General features: G+C 47.6%; 1 protein-coding gene across 2 annotated transcripts; it reads left to right on the top strand.

Annotated features, from left to right (window-relative positions):
* The first annotated feature begins 3,570 nt into the window (after positions 1-3,570).
* Positions 3,571-15,950, top strand: snx18a (sorting nexin 18a). Of its 2 annotated transcripts, XM_086169993.1 has the most exons (3): positions 3,571-3,998; positions 4,095-5,242; positions 15,688-15,950. In XM_086169993.1, exons 1-3 carry the CDS (start codon positions 3,760-3,762, stop codon positions 15,939-15,941), a joined length of 1,641 nt encoding a protein of 546 aa, XP_086026119.1. In that variant the 5' UTR covers positions 3,571-3,759; the 3' UTR covers positions 15,942-15,950. The 2 variants fall into 2 exon arrangements, with proteins under 2 accessions (XP_086026119.1, XP_086026118.1); XM_086169992.1 differs by having other exon boundaries at positions 3,571-5,242.
* The last annotated feature ends 1,394 nt before the right edge of the window (positions 15,951-17,344 follow it).

Genomic DNA, 17,344 nt, shown 5'->3' with positions numbered 1-17,344 from the left:
GCCCGCCAACCCAGGATGGTGAAGGTCTTTCCCCAAGGACACAACAAGGAATTAGAATTTAACAGTATTGACGTACAGCATTATGTTTAAATTTTCCAGATCACTATTTGGCGGATATTCTTTTTACATTTTCAGGTCGAATTTTTTTGGCAGATTTTTACTTAATTCCAAAACACTCAAATATGAAAAACAGCCAAAAAGATGCTCACACACCAGTTCCACATCTTAGACTAGAATTTTCCTTTATGTGTCCTCAGTGGGGAAATTTCAACCACACACAGCAGAAGTGGACAGTGAAAGAAAAGTAAACATTAAGAATATGCAATTAGCAGTGCTAACAATACATATAAAGAGGTAGGTAAACAATCTGACAATATATAAACGGTATAAACATGCAACTAGCAGCGGACCACAGCAATACATGTGGTGGTAACCACGTAGCGATGACATATTTATAAATATTTTTTTGTTTTAATTCTTTTTTTTTTTTTTAATTTATTTAATTTAATTAATTTAATTTAATTTATTTTTTTATCATTTTATATATATATATATATAAAATTCTTTTTTTTTTAATTTTTTATCATTTTATTTTATATATATATATATATATATATATATTTATTTTATTCTTTGATGTTCACAATTTGATGCTGCTAGCCCATGTGACCCCCCATTGTCCCTCGGGGGACAAATAAAGTTTTTTCCTGCTTGTGATTCTAATTTCTGAGGAATTACATGGGACTAAAAATGTTAAAGGTGAGTAATTCCCATTGTGTCAGTGAAGATCCATCCACAACCGATGGGGAGATGGATATCGTAGAAATCTGGTCACACCGTGGCTTTTTGAATTAGCCACTTCAGTTCCGAAGAAGCCTCTCGGTTGAGGGTGTGAAACGTCTTCAAGTGAGGAAATTCAAGTCCAGCTGCCAAGACAAGACTGTACACTCCTACCCTCCGGCCGGAGGTACGGGAGTGTGAAATGTAGAACGACACGATAAAAAAAACTCGTTCTACCCGACTGCCATCAGACACTCATTCATGTAAAGTCTACTGCCACTTAAATTGCACTCAAATTGTACTCGTCCTTGCACCTGCACTTTGAGAATTGCACATCAAGCTGCACTCAAAGTCTTATTTCACTGCCACTGTTCCATTACAATGTTCATATCTATAATCATATTTTTAATAATGTTTACCCTCTTTGACCAACCAGCACATATCCCAATGCACTGCAAAGTAGGAATTTCACTGTACACGGAAACATGTTTCTTCACTGTACACGTGACAACGAACGCTTTGGATCTTGAAGAGGTTTCACCCGCCATCCGAGAAGCTTCTTCAGTTCCTCTGGTGCGAAGGGTGAAACATCCCTAAGCGACCACATTCGGGTCCAGTTGCCAAGATGAGAAGATTTCGACAAGCATCGTCTGTTTTCTGGTTCCCCAACGACACGATGTAATTAATTTAATCCCGGACATTCCTGTGTTGTCAAAACAAATGAACGAATGAGTCGAGTAAAGTTGTGGATTCACCCTTTCATCTGTCCCAGCTTGTTTACCTATTTTCTCTTGTGGAAATCGTCTTGGAAAGTGGACTTGAACGTCTTCACTTGAAGACATTTCACCCGTCATCTGAGAGGAACTGAAGAAGCCTGAGGAAGAAGGGTAGAATGTTGTAGCCAATCACGAATGTTGGGATTTATGTTGATGCTTGTTTTCTGTGTGATTTTTAGGGTTGCTGAGAATTTTGTGGGTGTGGTTTTGGGTGCAAGGAATTCTTACCCGGAATTGAGCGTGAACATTAGTTGTATTGCAGTCTTGTGTGGCGTGGCTGTGGCCAACTACAGCTATTGCTCATAAAACATACGTTTTACCGTCAACCGGGTGTTTTCCCCGACTAAACCGCTACAAGTAAAAACATTCAAGTCCAGCTGTCAAGACAAGAAGAATTCAACATGACCTGAATGACTGAGAACATCCACAGACATGTTGCAGCCACTGTTTATTTGTTTTCTAGTTCACACAACACAATATAACAAGTTTAACCCGGCGTTGTCCAAATAAATGAACGACTGAGACGAGTAAAATTGTGGATTCACCCTTTCACCCGTCCCAGCTTGTTTAGCTCTTTTCTCTTGTCGAAATCATCTTATCTTGGAAAATGGATTTGAGCGTCTTCACTTGAGGACGTTTCACCCGTCATCTGAGAGGAACTGAAGAAGCCCGAAGAAGAAGAAGAAGAAGAAGAAGGGTGAAATATCTTCAAGTGATGACATTCCAGTCCAGTTGCCAAAACAAGAAGAATTTACCGTGACCTGGATGACTGAGAATATCCACAGACATGTAGCACTCGGTGCTAAAAAAAAATAGCACTCAATGCTACATGTAGCGGCTACTGTTTGTTTGTTTATTTGTTTGTTTGTTTGTTTTCTGGTTCCCCAACAACACAATGTAATAAATTTAACCCGGCGTTGTCCAAACAAATGAACGACTGAGTCGAGTAAAGTTGTGGATTCACCCTTTCATCCGTCCCAGCTTGTTTACGTCTGTTCTCTTGTTGAAATCATCTTGTCTTGGAAAATGGATTTGAGCGTCTTCATTGGAAAACATTTCACCTGTCATCTAAGAGGAACTGAAGACGCCTGAAGAAGAAGAAGAAGGGTGAAACATCTCCAAGTGACGACATTCAAGTCCAGTTGCCGAAACAAGAAGAATTCACCATGACTGAGAATATCCAGACAGTTAGCACTCATGCTACAAACAAACAAATAGCACTCAGTGCTACATGTAGCAGCTACTGTTTGTTTATTTGTTTGTTTGTTTGTTTTCCGGTTCCCCAACAACACAATGTCACGAATTTAACCCGGCGTTGTCCAAACAAATGAACTACTGCGACGAGTAAAGCTGTGGATTCACCCTTTCATCCATCTTAGCTTGTTTACCTCTTCTGTCTCGTACCTTTGTAGCCGTACCGGGGTGCCGTAAAGCAGGTCTTCATCCGGGTTACGACACTTTGAGGCGCTTTACGGCAGCTCGCGCCCCCCGGAAATAAAACAACAACGGGACGGAGCCGCGCGCGCGGACGGGCTCGCGTTCGGCCGGTAGCCGGAGGTTGACCCACTTACTGTAAATTGTAATAATTTATCAATACATATGCTCATAACTGTGCAATATTTCATAACAGTTGCAGGTATAATATTTTTTTCATACTCTTATGCACTCCTTATCTTTCACTTGGTACTTAAGACCTGAAGACTTTATAGTTTTTTGTTTTTTTTTTGCTGTTTATACTATTTTCTACTATTATTTATTATCCTTATATTTTTCTCGTAACTCCGGCACAACAGTTTCCTTCGGGATAAATAAAGTTGTTTTTTATTTGTTATTCTTATTCTGTTGTGCTAAGCCCCGCCCCCTGGAGCCGAAGCCACGCCCCCTCCTCCCCCCCTCCCCTCCTCGCTGACTCCCGGTTGCTGCGCAGAAGCGTCCGGACCGAGTCGGCGAGAGTCCGCGGATCCGACCGGGACCCCGCCGTCTTCCTTTTCACCCCCACACTCGGTGAGCGAAACCCCCCTTCCTCTTCCTCCCCCTCGATTTATTTCCCCCCCTTCCGGATCCGGAGAGGAGCCCGTCGTCCGCGTCCCCCCCCGTCCGCCGCTCGGCTTTTTCGGACCGCAGGGGGGAAGTTCGGGGCTCGGAGCCTCCGCTCCCCTTCCTTCCTTCCTTCCTTCCTTCTTTCCTTCCCGCCTCCCCTACAATGGCGCTCAGAGCCAGAGCCATCTACGACTTCAACTCTGAGAACCCCGGGGAGGTGTCGGTGCGGGAGAATGAGATCCTCACCCTGTACAGCGAGCAGGACATCGAGGGTTGGCTGGAGGGGGCGAACAGCCGAGGGGAGAGGGGGCTCTTCCCGGCGTCCTACGTGGAGATCCTGAGGAGCGACGCCGCTTCCGCGGTCAACAACAACAGCTGCTGCACATCTGGAGACTCCTCCAGGTATGCCAACATCCCTTCGGCGGGGTTCGACGGTGCTTACAAGCCGCAGGGCAAGGCGGAGAACTTTCCCAAGGAGTCTCCCCCGGCGTTCTCCAGCCTCCAGCAGCAGCAGGTCCCCTACCAGCAGGGGAGCGACGACGACTGGGACGACGACTGGGACGACAGCTCCACCGTGGCGGACGAGCCCGGGACGGTCGGCGGACGCTACCGCGACTTCGAGGGCAACGGGCCGTCCACCTATAGGGTCTCCACGTCCTCCATGTCCAGAGGTAACGCGCACCAGGCGAAGAGCTCGGCCACGGTGAGCAGGAACCTCAACAGGTTCTCCACCTTTGTGAAGTCCGGAGGGGAGGCGTTCGTGCTCGGGGAGGCGGCGGGTTTCGTGAAGGACGGCGACAAGATCTGCGTGGTCCTGGGTCAGTACGGGCCCGAGTGGCAGGAGAACCCGTACCCGTTCACCTGCGCCATCGACGACCCCACCAAGCAGACCAAGTTCAAGGGCATGAAGAGTTACATCTCCTACAAGCTGACCCCGACGCACACGCAGAACCAGGTGAACAGGAGGTACAAGCACTTTGACTGGCTCTACGCCCGGCTGGTGGAGAAGTTCCCCGTCATCTCGGTGCCGCACATACCGGAGAAGCAGGCCACCGGCCGCTTCGAGGAGGACTTCATCTCCAAGAGGAGGAAAGGTCTCATATGGTGGATGAACCATATGACCAGCCACCCCGTCCTGTCCCGCTGCGACGTTTTCCAGCACTTCCTCACCTGCAGCAGCACGGACGAGAAGGCCTGGAAGCTGGGGAAGAGGAAGGCGGAGAAGGACGAGATGGTCGGGGCCAACTTTTTCCTCATGATCAGCACCCCCGCCGCCCCGCTGGACTTCCAGGAGGTGGAGAGCAAAATCGACGGCTTCAAGTCGTTCACCAAACGCATGGACGACAGCGCCTTGCAGCTCAACGCCACCGTCGGCGAGTTCGCCCGGAAGCAGATCACCGGCTTCAAGAAGGAGTATCAGAAAATGGGGATGTCGTTCAAGGTCCTCAGCCAGGCCTTCGAGATGGACCAGCAGGTTTACTCCGCCGGACTCAACCAGGCCATTTCCTTCACCGGGGACACGTACGAGGCCGTCGGAGATTACTTTGCCGAGCAGCCGAACAAGGATCTGGATCCCATCATGGATTTGTTAGCTCTTTACCAGGGACACTTGGCGAACTACCCGGACATCATTCACGTGCAGAAAGGTAAGAACGTCGGAGCGGATGAATCACAATTTTACAGAGGCGACCGGTTACTTCCGGAGATACGGAACGGTTTCAAGCGTTCCAGGGTCGTCGTGGCGAATTGTCTTCCGACCGTCGAACCCGAGTCTCCGCATCCTCCCCGCTCACGCCAAGCTAACTTCTTGTTTACCGTCCTCTACACCTTTCCATATCCCTGGCATTCTTCTCCAAACTGTTCCAACTTACGATTTTTCACCTCTTGTTCGCATTCGGAAATGTTACGATCGGTTTGTTACCTAACTCCAAGCAAAGATAAGATAAGATAAGAACAACTTTATTAATCCCGAAGGAAATTGTTGTGCCAGAGTTACAGAAAATATAACAGTAATGAATAATAATAAGAAAAAGGCAGAATCAGAAATAAAAATAAACTATAAAGTGTCTCAGTGAAACTATAAAGTGTCTTAGTAAACAAGTGATAAAACTATAAGTGTCTTAGTAACAAGTGAGGTAAGGAGTGCACAATAGTATGATAAAAGGAAAAAGTGTAGTGTAGCTGTTATGAAATGAAATAGTTCTGAATATTGCACAGTGAAATGAAATATTGCAGTTTTTGTTTTTTTTTTTTAGGTTAAAGATAGGTTTTTAGGGTTGCCGGCGGCTGATGTTCCGGTTTTGACCTTTTGCTCCCGGCAGGTTCAGTCGCGGTGTTTACGTTGCGCTAACTAGTCATATTTGACCACTTTAAACTTTTTTACGTTCTTTTGCTAGACTCGACTCGTCCCGTAGCTGGTTTGTGTTTACGTCGTGCGAGCCGATCGTAACCGACACCTTTAAACCACCTAAAACCAAACATTTGTCCAAAGCGAGGCGTCTCGTATCCCGTTCGGATGCTAAGCGCTTCACGTGGTCGTGTTTGCGGATGCTAAGAAGGTAAACGGCTCGGTTTCGTCTGAAGCCACCTTTAGCTGTCAGAGCCGTCGGGTCGCTTTGCAACGTGACGGAATAATATTTGCATTGGGAAACTGGTTCGCCGCCTCCTCGCTTTCTTCCACCCGCCGCTCGTTCAACCTGCTGATTCAGATTAGCGGTGATGAGTGTTTGAGTTTCCATCACGGCCGACTCATTACACATTAGCGCTGGAGATGGAGGAGGTCCTCCCTGACTTGTTTACCAAGCCGGCGGCGCAAAGTCACATCTGACCTTCCGCTGAGCTGAGCGTGCCGATGAATGTTTTCTATCCTTTGTGCGGAAAGTTGCAGCCGACGACGGCGCCCGTTTGTGTTTGCAAAATGTCACCGTCATGAGAGGCTGTTACACAAGAGGCAGGGCATTGTTGCGTCGGTCGTTGAAAGGAAAGACCACTCTGTTGTTTATGGCCACAATGGCTTCCTTCTGAAGGCAGAGAGAGAGTGATTATCTAAATAAAACATGCAAGGCAACTCCCCCTCTCTCCCCCCTAGGTTTGAACTTTCTGATTGCATGGTTTCCTGGATGTAGCTTTTGGGACACAAACATGGAGGTCGCTACCAGGTGGGGCAGGACTACGCCGACCCGTAAGAGTTTGTCGGATGACCCGAACCGTTCGCCTTTCGGATCAGGATGGGAAAGTAATCCCCGCCCCGGCTCGGGGAAAATCACGAACGAGGAATGCACACGTAGCGGATGTGCGGATACAGGTTTACTATTTTGGCGCTAACTTTGTTTTAGCACCCCTCCCTAAACACCCGGGGCCCCACTGGGTCCACAAAAGGCAACTCTGGAAAAACAAACGCAGGGTGTGCTCAGGCTGCAGTCCCGGTGCGTGGACACGGCCACTCGGGCCGGCGTGATAAACCCGGGGCAATTCCTCAGATAAGGAAGTCCTGTGTTTCTTTGCCGCCGCGCACAGAAAATGTCAGCGCGCTGCTGAGAAAAGACAAAAGATCGGGGTAAAACAAGGTGAATTCGAAGGAACACAAGCTGCTAGTTTGTAACCCGCTAAACTATAGCAACGCTTGATTTGATTATTCTTTTGAGTATCTTTGAGTTATTTTCGAACGTTCTAGCGAACAGCTAGAAGACAGGATTGCAGGAGCTTTAAAAGTCCAGAGGAAGATCTTAAAATCAATCCCGGCGACAGGTTGTAGATTCAGAAGCGTCCTCAGCAGCCGCAGATGTTTCGAGTTCACTTGAGTTGCTTAAAAACTTATCTGGCGGTGAAAACACTCGAGCGAGTCAGCCGGCGTTATCAGGGATCGTCTGACATTTGCTTTCAGACGGAGGAGATTATTTGAGGTTAGAAGTTCCAAGTTTGAAAGGCGCTTTCGTAAAATGCCACCGTTGACTGGCACAGCCGCGCGAGGATCTGTTCCGGCCGATAAACCCGGCCGGCGGCGATAGCGATATGGAAGCCGTTAATCGTATAATTAAATGAGATCCCTCCTGGGGAACCGCGGGCGCTCGCTATTCCGGCAGCCTCCGAGCTTTCCAGGTGTTCCTTAAATGCGAATTCCTGGCGCGAAGCATACAAGTCCCGCCCCGCCTGGCTCAGGGTGTCGTAAAGTCGCCCGAGCGCTCGACGACTGTTAATGGAAATGACTGTAATTACAGAGAAGGCGCTCGGCCGTCATTGTGCCAAGACAAAGCCTCGCAGCCGGGAGACATAATTCTCCCAAAGTCACCGATAGCAGCGCTGGTTCGGAGCCAGACGGCTCTCCTCTGTCTATTCTCACATAAACCCCCTCTTTGTTTACCTCTTCCTTTTCATCTCTCATAAGTTTAATAAGACACTTCCCTTTTCACCTCAGTGAACAAACCTTCCCGGCACACGTTTTAAAAATGTCAAGAGCGCTTTTCCGCCGTTCTCTCTTATGAGCTCGCCGGGTCGGCAGGCTAACGCGAAGCACGGATTTTGCGTCGGGAGCGGTCCGACGAAAAACTCCTGATTGTCCTGGGCAAAGGCGATGGCTTTTTTAAGATATCTTTGTATAAATGTAATCCTCCGTCATACTTCATATCGCAGGGGTCTCAAACTCAATTTACCTGGGAGCCGCTGGAGGCAGTCTGGGTGTGGCTGGGCCGCATCGGAAAAGCATTATTAAAAAAAAAAAATTCAATCTTCTCAAATCTCCATTTTTATTTATTTTAACACAAAATAAGATGAAAAAATAAACAAATTCCGAATTAATAAGAAAATAAATAAATGAATGAATAAAATAATAATAATAAAAATAAAACAATAATAATAATGAGATAATAATAATAATGAAGTAATAATAACAACAATAATAACAATAAAATAATAATAATAATAAACAACAATAATAATAATAATAATAATATCTAGATATCTCTAGTCAGCGACTATATGTGGTTTCTTCAGTCTTCTATATCTGCCTTATTCAGATTCAAATGTCGGTGTTAATGGTTCTCAGCGGACGTCAGAATGTCTAAAACATGGAGAACGTCATTTCTGTTTTCTTTTTCTTGTAACGGCAGCACGGCGGTCGGCGGATAAAAGCCCGGTTTTAATCTCCTTTGTTTTTACGCTCGATGTTCATGTCTTCCATGATGACATGAACACCATGGTATTTGTAAATTGTTGAAAGTATCGGGATAGCCAGCGCAAAAAAAGGGCGGACTGTTGTTGCAGGAAAAACTTGACTAAATTTGTCGTTTGACTACTTCTACATAATATAGAAATACATGTAATATTCATATTGTGAGGCAATGCAAATAAAAACAATGACCTACAAATAACGGTTCCAGGTTACCGGGGACTGTTATTTCTGATGGACAAGTGTCGCTATGTGACTGCAGACCACATTAGGCCGCATTGAGTTCCTTACTTTTCCTTTATCCCACTGCATAGATATCATTTTAATTTATTTTGTCAGTGAAGTGCCATACATATCAAACTCGCTGGCCGCAAGAACATTAAACTTTCATATTAAGGCGGGGGCCACAAACTATCGGAGTTCAAGACCCCTGTCATGTAGAGACATACAACTCTTGCCCCTCTCTCTGGAGGTCCTCCAGGTCATGGTGATTTCTTGTCACGGCAACTGGACTTGAAGACTTCAGTTCTGAAGAAGCTTCTGCGTTCAAGGGTGCAGAACCCTGGTCCCCGAAGAACCGAAGAAGCATCTCGGATGAGGTGGTGAAACATCTTCAAGTGAAGAAATTCAAGTCCAGTTGCCGAGATAAGAACGCACCCGTCGTGCAGACACATTCAACCCTTCACCCTCTGACTTGACGAATAACTTTGCAAACTACACTCTCGTGAAGAATGTCAAAACTGCCAGGAATCCGCGCTCCCTCAGACGGCGTTCTGCGATTGGCCGGGCTTCTCACGGAGCGGCTCCGCTGGCAGTCCGGACGGAGTTTGCTGACACAATCGGATGATTCTTCGTGGACGCGGGAGTACCGCTGTGTGGAATCTCAGCCCTCGTGATCCACCGACTCTCGCGTCAAAACAGATCTAATCATCCTCGCCAGCGGTCGAATTCCGCCGTCGTGGACCTCCGTGCTCCAGACGGGTTTGGTCGGTCCCGCAGGTGGCGGTGAAACCCGAGCCGTCGCGCGGTATCGGCATTGATCTTCACCTCCGCGCAGACCCATTAGCGTGTAGCCGCACTGTTAGCCGGGAAGCAAACGGGACGTTCGGATCCGGCGTCTCGAGCCACTTTTTTTTTTGTTTTTTTTTTTTTACACGCTGTTATTCTCGGCTCAAATGGACGGCGATAATTGCATCGGGTGGCTGTTTTTTTTTTAATTTTATTTTTATCACAGCTCTTGAGAAAGAGGCAGCGTGCACTGTTTACCCACCATAAATAGTGTGAAAATAAACCGAGGTCTGGCCGATGACCAAAGAAAGCACTTTTGTTTTGACGGATCTATTTAGCTTTCCGGGGCCCGGCGAAGGATGGCTGTTCGGGCGATGCGTTCAGTGATACCGAGAATATCAAGTTCTTGATATGTTATACCCGTCTTTACGCTCCCTCTGTTAGCATCAACGCTCCACCGCATCACGCCGTTCCCGTCAAATACTTACTGTTTGTCGTCATTTCGGCAGAGACGCCGAACAAGTTCCCTTTTTCTTTTTTTAATGTTCAGAGTAAAGGGGCCGCCCCTGTCAGAATTACCCTTTTCTCAAAAACAATATCTCCTGTTTCCTTAACGGGCGGAGGAACATTACTCACCACGATAGCAAGTGGGCGTTCCTGCGGCGTCGCACGAGTAAAGATTTCGGCTGAGGTGATTTCCTGCTCATGTAAAGGGTTGTTTCGGGCCGCTCTGAGGTCTGAGGTATTTTTACGCATTTATTTATTCATCCGTTATGAATGCAGCCAATAGTGCACTCCGGGTTGAAGGGCTCCCTGATTTTGATGTCTTACGGAGGCATACCGTATTTTGCGGACCATAAGGCGCGCTGCGTTATAAGGCGCACGATAAAACATAGGGTACATAAAGCCAAACAAAATAGTACGTTTGGTCAAACTTTATTCATCTCGCTTTGTTCCCTCTGAAACTGTTCTTTACGTTGTATTCCAGCACTACATCATTAGTTATCTAGCGTTTTCTGACGTTGCGACCCATGTTTAGCCGACTTTAACACAACGTAGCCGTGTCAGGTGGAAACGGTCCGACAATCAGTCACCAAAGTCGCACAAAACATTTCAACAGATTTTTGAGTGCAGTGTACCACTTAAATACTGGTTGGAGGTCAGTAAGCAGAACAAGAATTCACACAAAGGGCACATTTTTGAGAATTTTAAGGATTTTAAGCGCGCCTTATAGTGCGAAAAATACGGTACAACCATTCACTCCCTCATCCAGACATCATTAGACACACAGTGAACACGAAGTCTCGCCACAAAAAGGCTCTCTAAGTCGGTGTTTCCCAACCACATTAGCGTGCCGTGAGAGATCATCAGGTGCGCCGTGGGAAAATGCCCACTTTCACCCGATCGGTCCGAAAATTATTTATCCAACGCAAATAATGTGTCTTCCTATGTCTGTGTGGGCAGCGTGACCATTCCATGGCAACGGGTAGTGAATGAACCTGTGCGTCTGTGTATCAGAGTGATGAGTGATACATTTTTAAAATAAAAAGTACTTGTATCTGCGTAAACAAACAGGCAGCGTTGTTGAAAACTACCAAGACGAGTGAGAAAGCAGTGAAAGCTGCTATAAAGTGGCTGAACTCGTCTCTAAATCCAAACAGCAAAACATTAATACTACTTGCCGGCGAAATCATTTCAGAAGAAATGCTCGGCTCTGGCGTTGATAAAGAAATAGCCAGAGTTCTAACAAATAATACCATTTTCAGACATATTGATGACATTCAGACGTTGAAAAAAGTGTTCTGGCAAAGTTGCACATCAGTGGCAAATTTGCATTGCAACTTGACGAATCTAAAGACATCAGATATATTAGATTTCACACAGAGTAAATTGAGACGACGGTTTCATTCTAATTCGTTAAAAACTGTTTTTGACATATGTATTTGGTGGTGCGCCGTGTGATTTTTCTAATGCAAAATATGTGCCGTGGCTCAAACAAGCTTGTGAAACACTGTTCTAAGGGACTCCAACCAGGGACCTTCTTTCTGCGAAGTGCTCGCCGCTGCGCCGCCATGTTGTCCCCGTCCCGATTCATTATTTTGTTGACATTAGATACAGCGACAGCGATCTCTCCTTCTCACAGCCGACGGCGAGATTTCATCGGCAGTCGGTTTCCTGCCGAGATGAGGATCGATGCCGGAACCCTCGGTGAAAAGTTAGCGGCGGACCTTCACTCGACCCCTTACGTTATGTTCCACGCCGCGTTCAATCCGTCCGGCGCGCCGGCTGCGTTTTGTCTGACCTCACGGCTTTATCAGCGGCCGAAGTGATAAAAGTGGAAACACACAAAGGCGGGCGAGTAAGAGAAAGCGGCGACAAACAAGGACGTCAGGTTTTCCAGCTGAGTCAGCCTCCGGCGTCGGCTCCCGTTTGAATGTCCTCTGAAGCGCAAAGCGGCCGGCGTGCCGGAACGGCGGGCGGCGCAGATAGGGATTGTCGCTCGGGTCACACGCTCGCTCGCGGCTGTTGTGTAACCGGGGGATTACGTAAGAGCCAAAGAGCCCCGTGAGCTCGGGAGGGCTCGCCGCCACCGCCGTGCAGGATTTCACCCGGTGGCTTCTGCCTCCAGGAGAAGAGCTTTCCACTTCTGACATCCGCCGAAGCTAAAGGTCTGGCCTGCAGGGCTTCCAACCGTGCCAAAGGTCTCCAGAGGGGAGGTTGCGCTAGTTCCGCTATCTGCTATGTTGGACACGGATACAGTGGAGTTTGATTTGGTCTTTGAGTTTGTTCGCGAACAAAATGTTTCCCAAACCCGATCAATGTTTCACGTTGTAATCAATGTGAACCGCATTGATTCGTTCTCCAGCAGCGAAAACGTACCGCACTCTGTTGAAACTTCTTTTCTGGGTTTATATGTGGCACAAAAAGGAATGAAATATAACCTAAATTATTGCTGTCTTTCTCCTCCTGCTAGCTCTTATGCTCTGGATTTCCTTCAGTAGATCTGCAAAAGTAAAGCTAACAGGCTAACGCTAATGCTAACTTCAGCTGGCTGTCTTTCCTTCGTCCAAACTAGCAATCGCTTTGCTTCATTAGCCTCATCAGCCGTCTTTACTGCATCTTTACTCTTCAGGATGGTTAAGACGGTTGTAGCCGCGTCATAGCGCTCACGTTTAGCTAATTTCCTTCTTCAGTTCGGCTTCATTTTTAACTCCTTCTCAACACCGCTAGCACTAGCGCTAGCACTTTTAACCTTTCTGGGAGCCATAATGAGGCTAGCTTCCTGAAAAAAAAATACAAAAAAGCATTATAACACAAGAATGAATGTTTTAAACAATGTGTGACAGCATGCAGGAAGCCCCTGAGTTTGTTTGTTTGTGTGTTTGTGTCGTGTTAGCAGAGCGGTTTTTTTTTCTACGTATCTAGAAAACATCGTTTTTAGATAAAAACGTCACCCAAACAAACAAGGAACCCCTCAAACATGTCACTTCCTGTGTCCAGGTCGGCGTGATGTCATCACATCACCCGCCGCCGGTGAACTCCTGACTCCTGTCATTGATCTCCATGGCAACAGTTATTCCTCCTTGGTCCATTAGCGGGTTTTAAAAAATGCAGGAAGCCGGAGACCTTTAAGGTTGTTATTTAAATCTTTTGACAGCTGTGTTTGTTCTCCCCTCCTCCCTCCCTCTCTCTCTTTCTCTGGTCATGCGATCTGTTGCTCATCAGAGGAATTTCAAAGATTTGGGTTAAACTGCAGCTGAAGCGACAGGAAGCCAGAAGGCGAAGTGGTTAGCTTTTTTTTTTGTATTTTGTATTTTGGCAGAGGGGTAAGGGGTGAAATGCCTCAAAGTGGGAGATTTGTCAGCGTTTTTTTTTTTTTTTTTCTTCCGCCACCTCCTCCAGGTGCTGGAGCGCCGATAAGGAGACGGTCGGAAAACCTGGAAATAACCCGGACCGTTAGGAAAGTTCATTTTGGGGTTTTTCAGGGGAGAAGAATGTCTGATAGACGCGCAACCGGTGTGTCGGGCGCGTTTGTCGGATTATGACGAGCCAAAAAAAAACAAAACAATGGCTGTCGTTTAGATTTATCGGAGTAAAATCAATTTTTTTTAATCACATTAAAGTTTGGCAAACAAATATTCAATTGAATATCCAACAAGTAGTGCAGTAAAAATTGTTTTCTCTTCAACAAAAGTGCATTTTACGCCCGTATTTTTATCAAATACTCGATAAAATGCGGTGGAACTCTGACTTTTCCGAGTTTTCCGAGCTACCGGCCGTCGCTCATTGGATTCTTTGCGTCGCAATACGAGTTTGGAGTCAACAGGATGAGCGTTTGACGCCCAAGTGGTGTTTAAAAACGGTGGTTGACTCGTCCGTGAGGAGATGGAGGAGTTGACGGTGACGGAGAGCAGAATCTGTGACGAGGAGTCGGAAGAGTCGTTCAAAGCCGGTCGGGGACGGTTTGATGGTTTCCGAAAGATTAGCGGCTTCGCTCCGTCGCTACGTGAAGTTTAGCCGTAAAAGTGTCGGCATCTTTGTCCGATTTTCGCGACTAATGCACTCCGGTTCGATGATCTTCAGTGCCGTTTTGGACGATTTCTTAGAATGAGGTCGTTTTTCGGGCCACTTCCCTTTACGAGTGCCGTTCAACCCCGGCCTTTTCACATAATATGGAAAATAATCACATTTAATGATGAAACGAGTTCCCGAGTATTGCCGAGGCCACGTGTCTTGACGTCATTCGGACGTCAAACGGCTTTTGCGTTGTCAGCTTTGACGAACACTGACAGATAAGTGTCCCGTCACCGGACGTAGTCCCGTTTTCCCACGTCGGCGATTTGTCATAATAAGTCGTTTCCCCCCCGGTTGCCTTCCGTTCCCACGGCCGACAATTTGACACATCATCTCCTCCCTCGTCCCGTCAGCTGGTTCTGTCGCGGTGGAGGAACGTACGTAGCTCTTACTCAGCCTCCAGAGAACCCGCAAGGCTTTGCGCGAAAAGGAAGTAGCCGCAACGGGAAGCTCTGTTGCCAGAGATTGCTTTTTGAAACGCGCCAACTCTGCCGCAACAGGCGGGTTCGCAACCACGGCAAGTTGAGAAACCGTCGTTACTGATGGTAACGATGGGCGCAAATCTGGGGTCGACGCAAGAGCAAGAGGAGCGACTCTCCATAAATCGAAACTCTCAAGGAAACATCTGTTGAAACGTCAACGTGGGTCGGCCGTCTTTGCGAGAATTTCACTATCTTGCATTTAACCTCAGATCCCCAACAGCTCCGTCGACCATGAAACCAAATCTAACACGTCTAAAAAAAAACCCGCGGCTCAGAAACCCCCCCAAAACCCCCCGGGAGATCAGAACGGTGGGCGGTTTCAACCTCCTTCGGTAAGAAGCAGAACCACCAGAAGTGTTGCGCGGTGAGCTCAAATTCGACCGGCTAAAGAACATGTTCTTGCTCTTCTTCACCGCCTGCTCCTCCGCCCGCCGCCGCCGCCGCCATGTTTGTTTTTGTCTGAAACTCGGCCTCGGACTCTGCACCGCCCTCTAGTGGACGATCACGAAACGCGTCCGGTGACGTTCTATGTTTCGGACGAAAACCCGAACGGAAACGAGTGCAAGCGTTCGTCCAAAGAATGCCGAGCCGTGACGTCGGTGGGAAGAAAAAACAAACAAGCGGCTGAACGGGTTCATGTCTGGAAATAGACGGCGGTCTGGATAGCAAAGTGCCAGAAAATGTCCCTAAAAGGTTTTTTTTTTTTCGAATTCTTTTTTTTTTTTTTTTTTTAGAAGTGACGTAACGGCGCAGGCTTCGAATGTTTCCAGCCGGACGAGAAAGAACGACGTTTCGAAAACTCGAAAAAGTTACGCCAAGTACGTGGCGACTGATCTTCTCCTCTCGGGTTTCCAAAAAACAGGTGCGCTGACCAAGGTGAAGGAGAGCCAGAGGCACGTGGAGGAAGGCAAGATGGACCCGGCGCAGGCGGACGGCATCAACGAACGCTGCAACATCATCTCCTGCGCCACGCTGGCCGAGATCCAGCACTTCCACCAGATCCGCGTCCGCGACTTCAAGGCGCAGATGCAGCACTACCTGCAGCAGCAGATCGCCTTCTTCCAGAAGATCACCGGCAAGCTGGAGGAGGCCCTGCGGAAGTACGACGACGCGTAACCGGAAAAAGGGGCGGAGCTTCAGCTGACGTTAAAAAAAAAAAAAAAACGGCGCGGCGCCGCGGAGAAAAAGACCTTTCGACCAAAATCCAGAGTTCTCAGTGTGTTTGCCGTTCTTGGAAGAGGGAGGGATGGTGGAACGGAACGATGACGCTTTTTCCTTGGAGGAAAGGTTTTCACGCCTTCGCCGGTGCAGGCGGAGAAGACGTCGTTTCGGCGCCGGCGCGCTTTCACACCTTCTAAAGCCTTATAATCTTTTTTTTTTTTTTTTAAAAATGGCGGCGGCGTTCACCTTCCACGGCGTCGCCTCCTGATGTTTGTCTCCTCCACAGATGTTTACAGCCTCCCGCCGACCGGCCAACGCCGCCGTGCCTTCCGACTACACCTCTGGTCGTGTTTTTTTTTTTTTTTTTTTTTTTTTTTTTTTTGTCACTAGCTACTAAAAAAAAAAAAAAAAAAGAAAAAAAAAAAAGAAGCTTTATATAACATGTACGTAGAATTATATTCTATTTGTTTTTACAAAAGCTGCACATTTAGTCGTCTTTTTAAAAAAAAAAAAAAAAAAAACAGGAAAAAGAGGGGGTCTGTTTTTTGGGAGATAATGCTGTTTTTGATTGTGCCAGAGAGGGAGGGGGTGTTCAACACACACACACACACACACACACACACACACACACACACACAGAGGGGGATTACCTGCTCTGACAATGGCAACACGTGCTTTTTCACACAGCACAGCCGCTTCCAAGAATGTGTGTGTGTCCATGTGTGTGTGTGTGTGTGTGTGTGTGTGACGGTGGCGCTTCACGCGCTCACAGGCCGGCATCCGTGTGGAGAAAACGCCGGGTCGGTTGGAGATGCGCCGCCGCCGCCGCCGTCGGTTTCGCGGTGAAGAGATTCATGTAGTGGCGGAGAAGCGAAATAAACTCCTGCACAGAAACCCTTCGTGTCGGCGTGTGTGTGTGTGTGTGTGTGTGTGTGTGTGTTCCGAGGGCCGCCGGGTCGCCGTGACCTTTTAGAAAAAACAACGGACGCTCGCCGTCGAAGAACGCAAACCTCAGAACCCTCCCTTCTCCACGCCGGAGGCCTGGCGTGCCGCGTCAGTGTTTCACAACCGCACAGATTTGCTGACGGCGCAGAAACCGGCCAGACATCTGGGACATCTGCTCACTTTAACGGCCTCGTCGCCGAGCGTGTGTGTGTGTGTGTGAGAGAGAGAGAGAGAGTGTGTGTGAGAGAGTGTGTGAGTGCAGCGGAACCAGAAAGAAAAGGTCAAAAACAAGCAGAAAGGGTTCGAATGCAAAGCGGTGCCGGCTGGAGACGAACCCGGCACAGATGGGGATTGTTTGATGGTTGTGTGCGGCTCCTTGTTCTCCGGCTGGAGAACCCGTGGAGACAAAGGGA

The sequence above is a fragment of the Fistularia commersonii genome, chromosome 22 (genome assembly GCF_037954325.1).
Source record: "Fistularia commersonii isolate RoL2024-O1a breed Wild chromosome 22, RoL_Fcom_v1.0, whole genome shotgun sequence".
NCBI lineage: Eukaryota > Metazoa > Chordata > Actinopteri > Syngnathiformes > Fistulariidae > Fistularia > Fistularia commersonii.
The sequence above is the reverse complement of the archived record's forward strand: the minus strand, read 5'-3'. Positions and strand labels throughout refer to the sequence as shown.

Excerpts from the sequence above, each read along its gene's own strand:
- snx18a (XM_086169992.1), top strand. The coding sequence starts at position 3,760 with ATGGCGCTCAGAGCCAGAGCCATCTACGACTTCAACTCTGAGAACCCC. Across the intron at positions 5,243-15,687 it reads CATCATTCACGTGCAGAAAG|GTGCGCTGACCAAGGTGAAG; the intron begins GTAAGAACGTCG and ends TCCAAAAAACAG.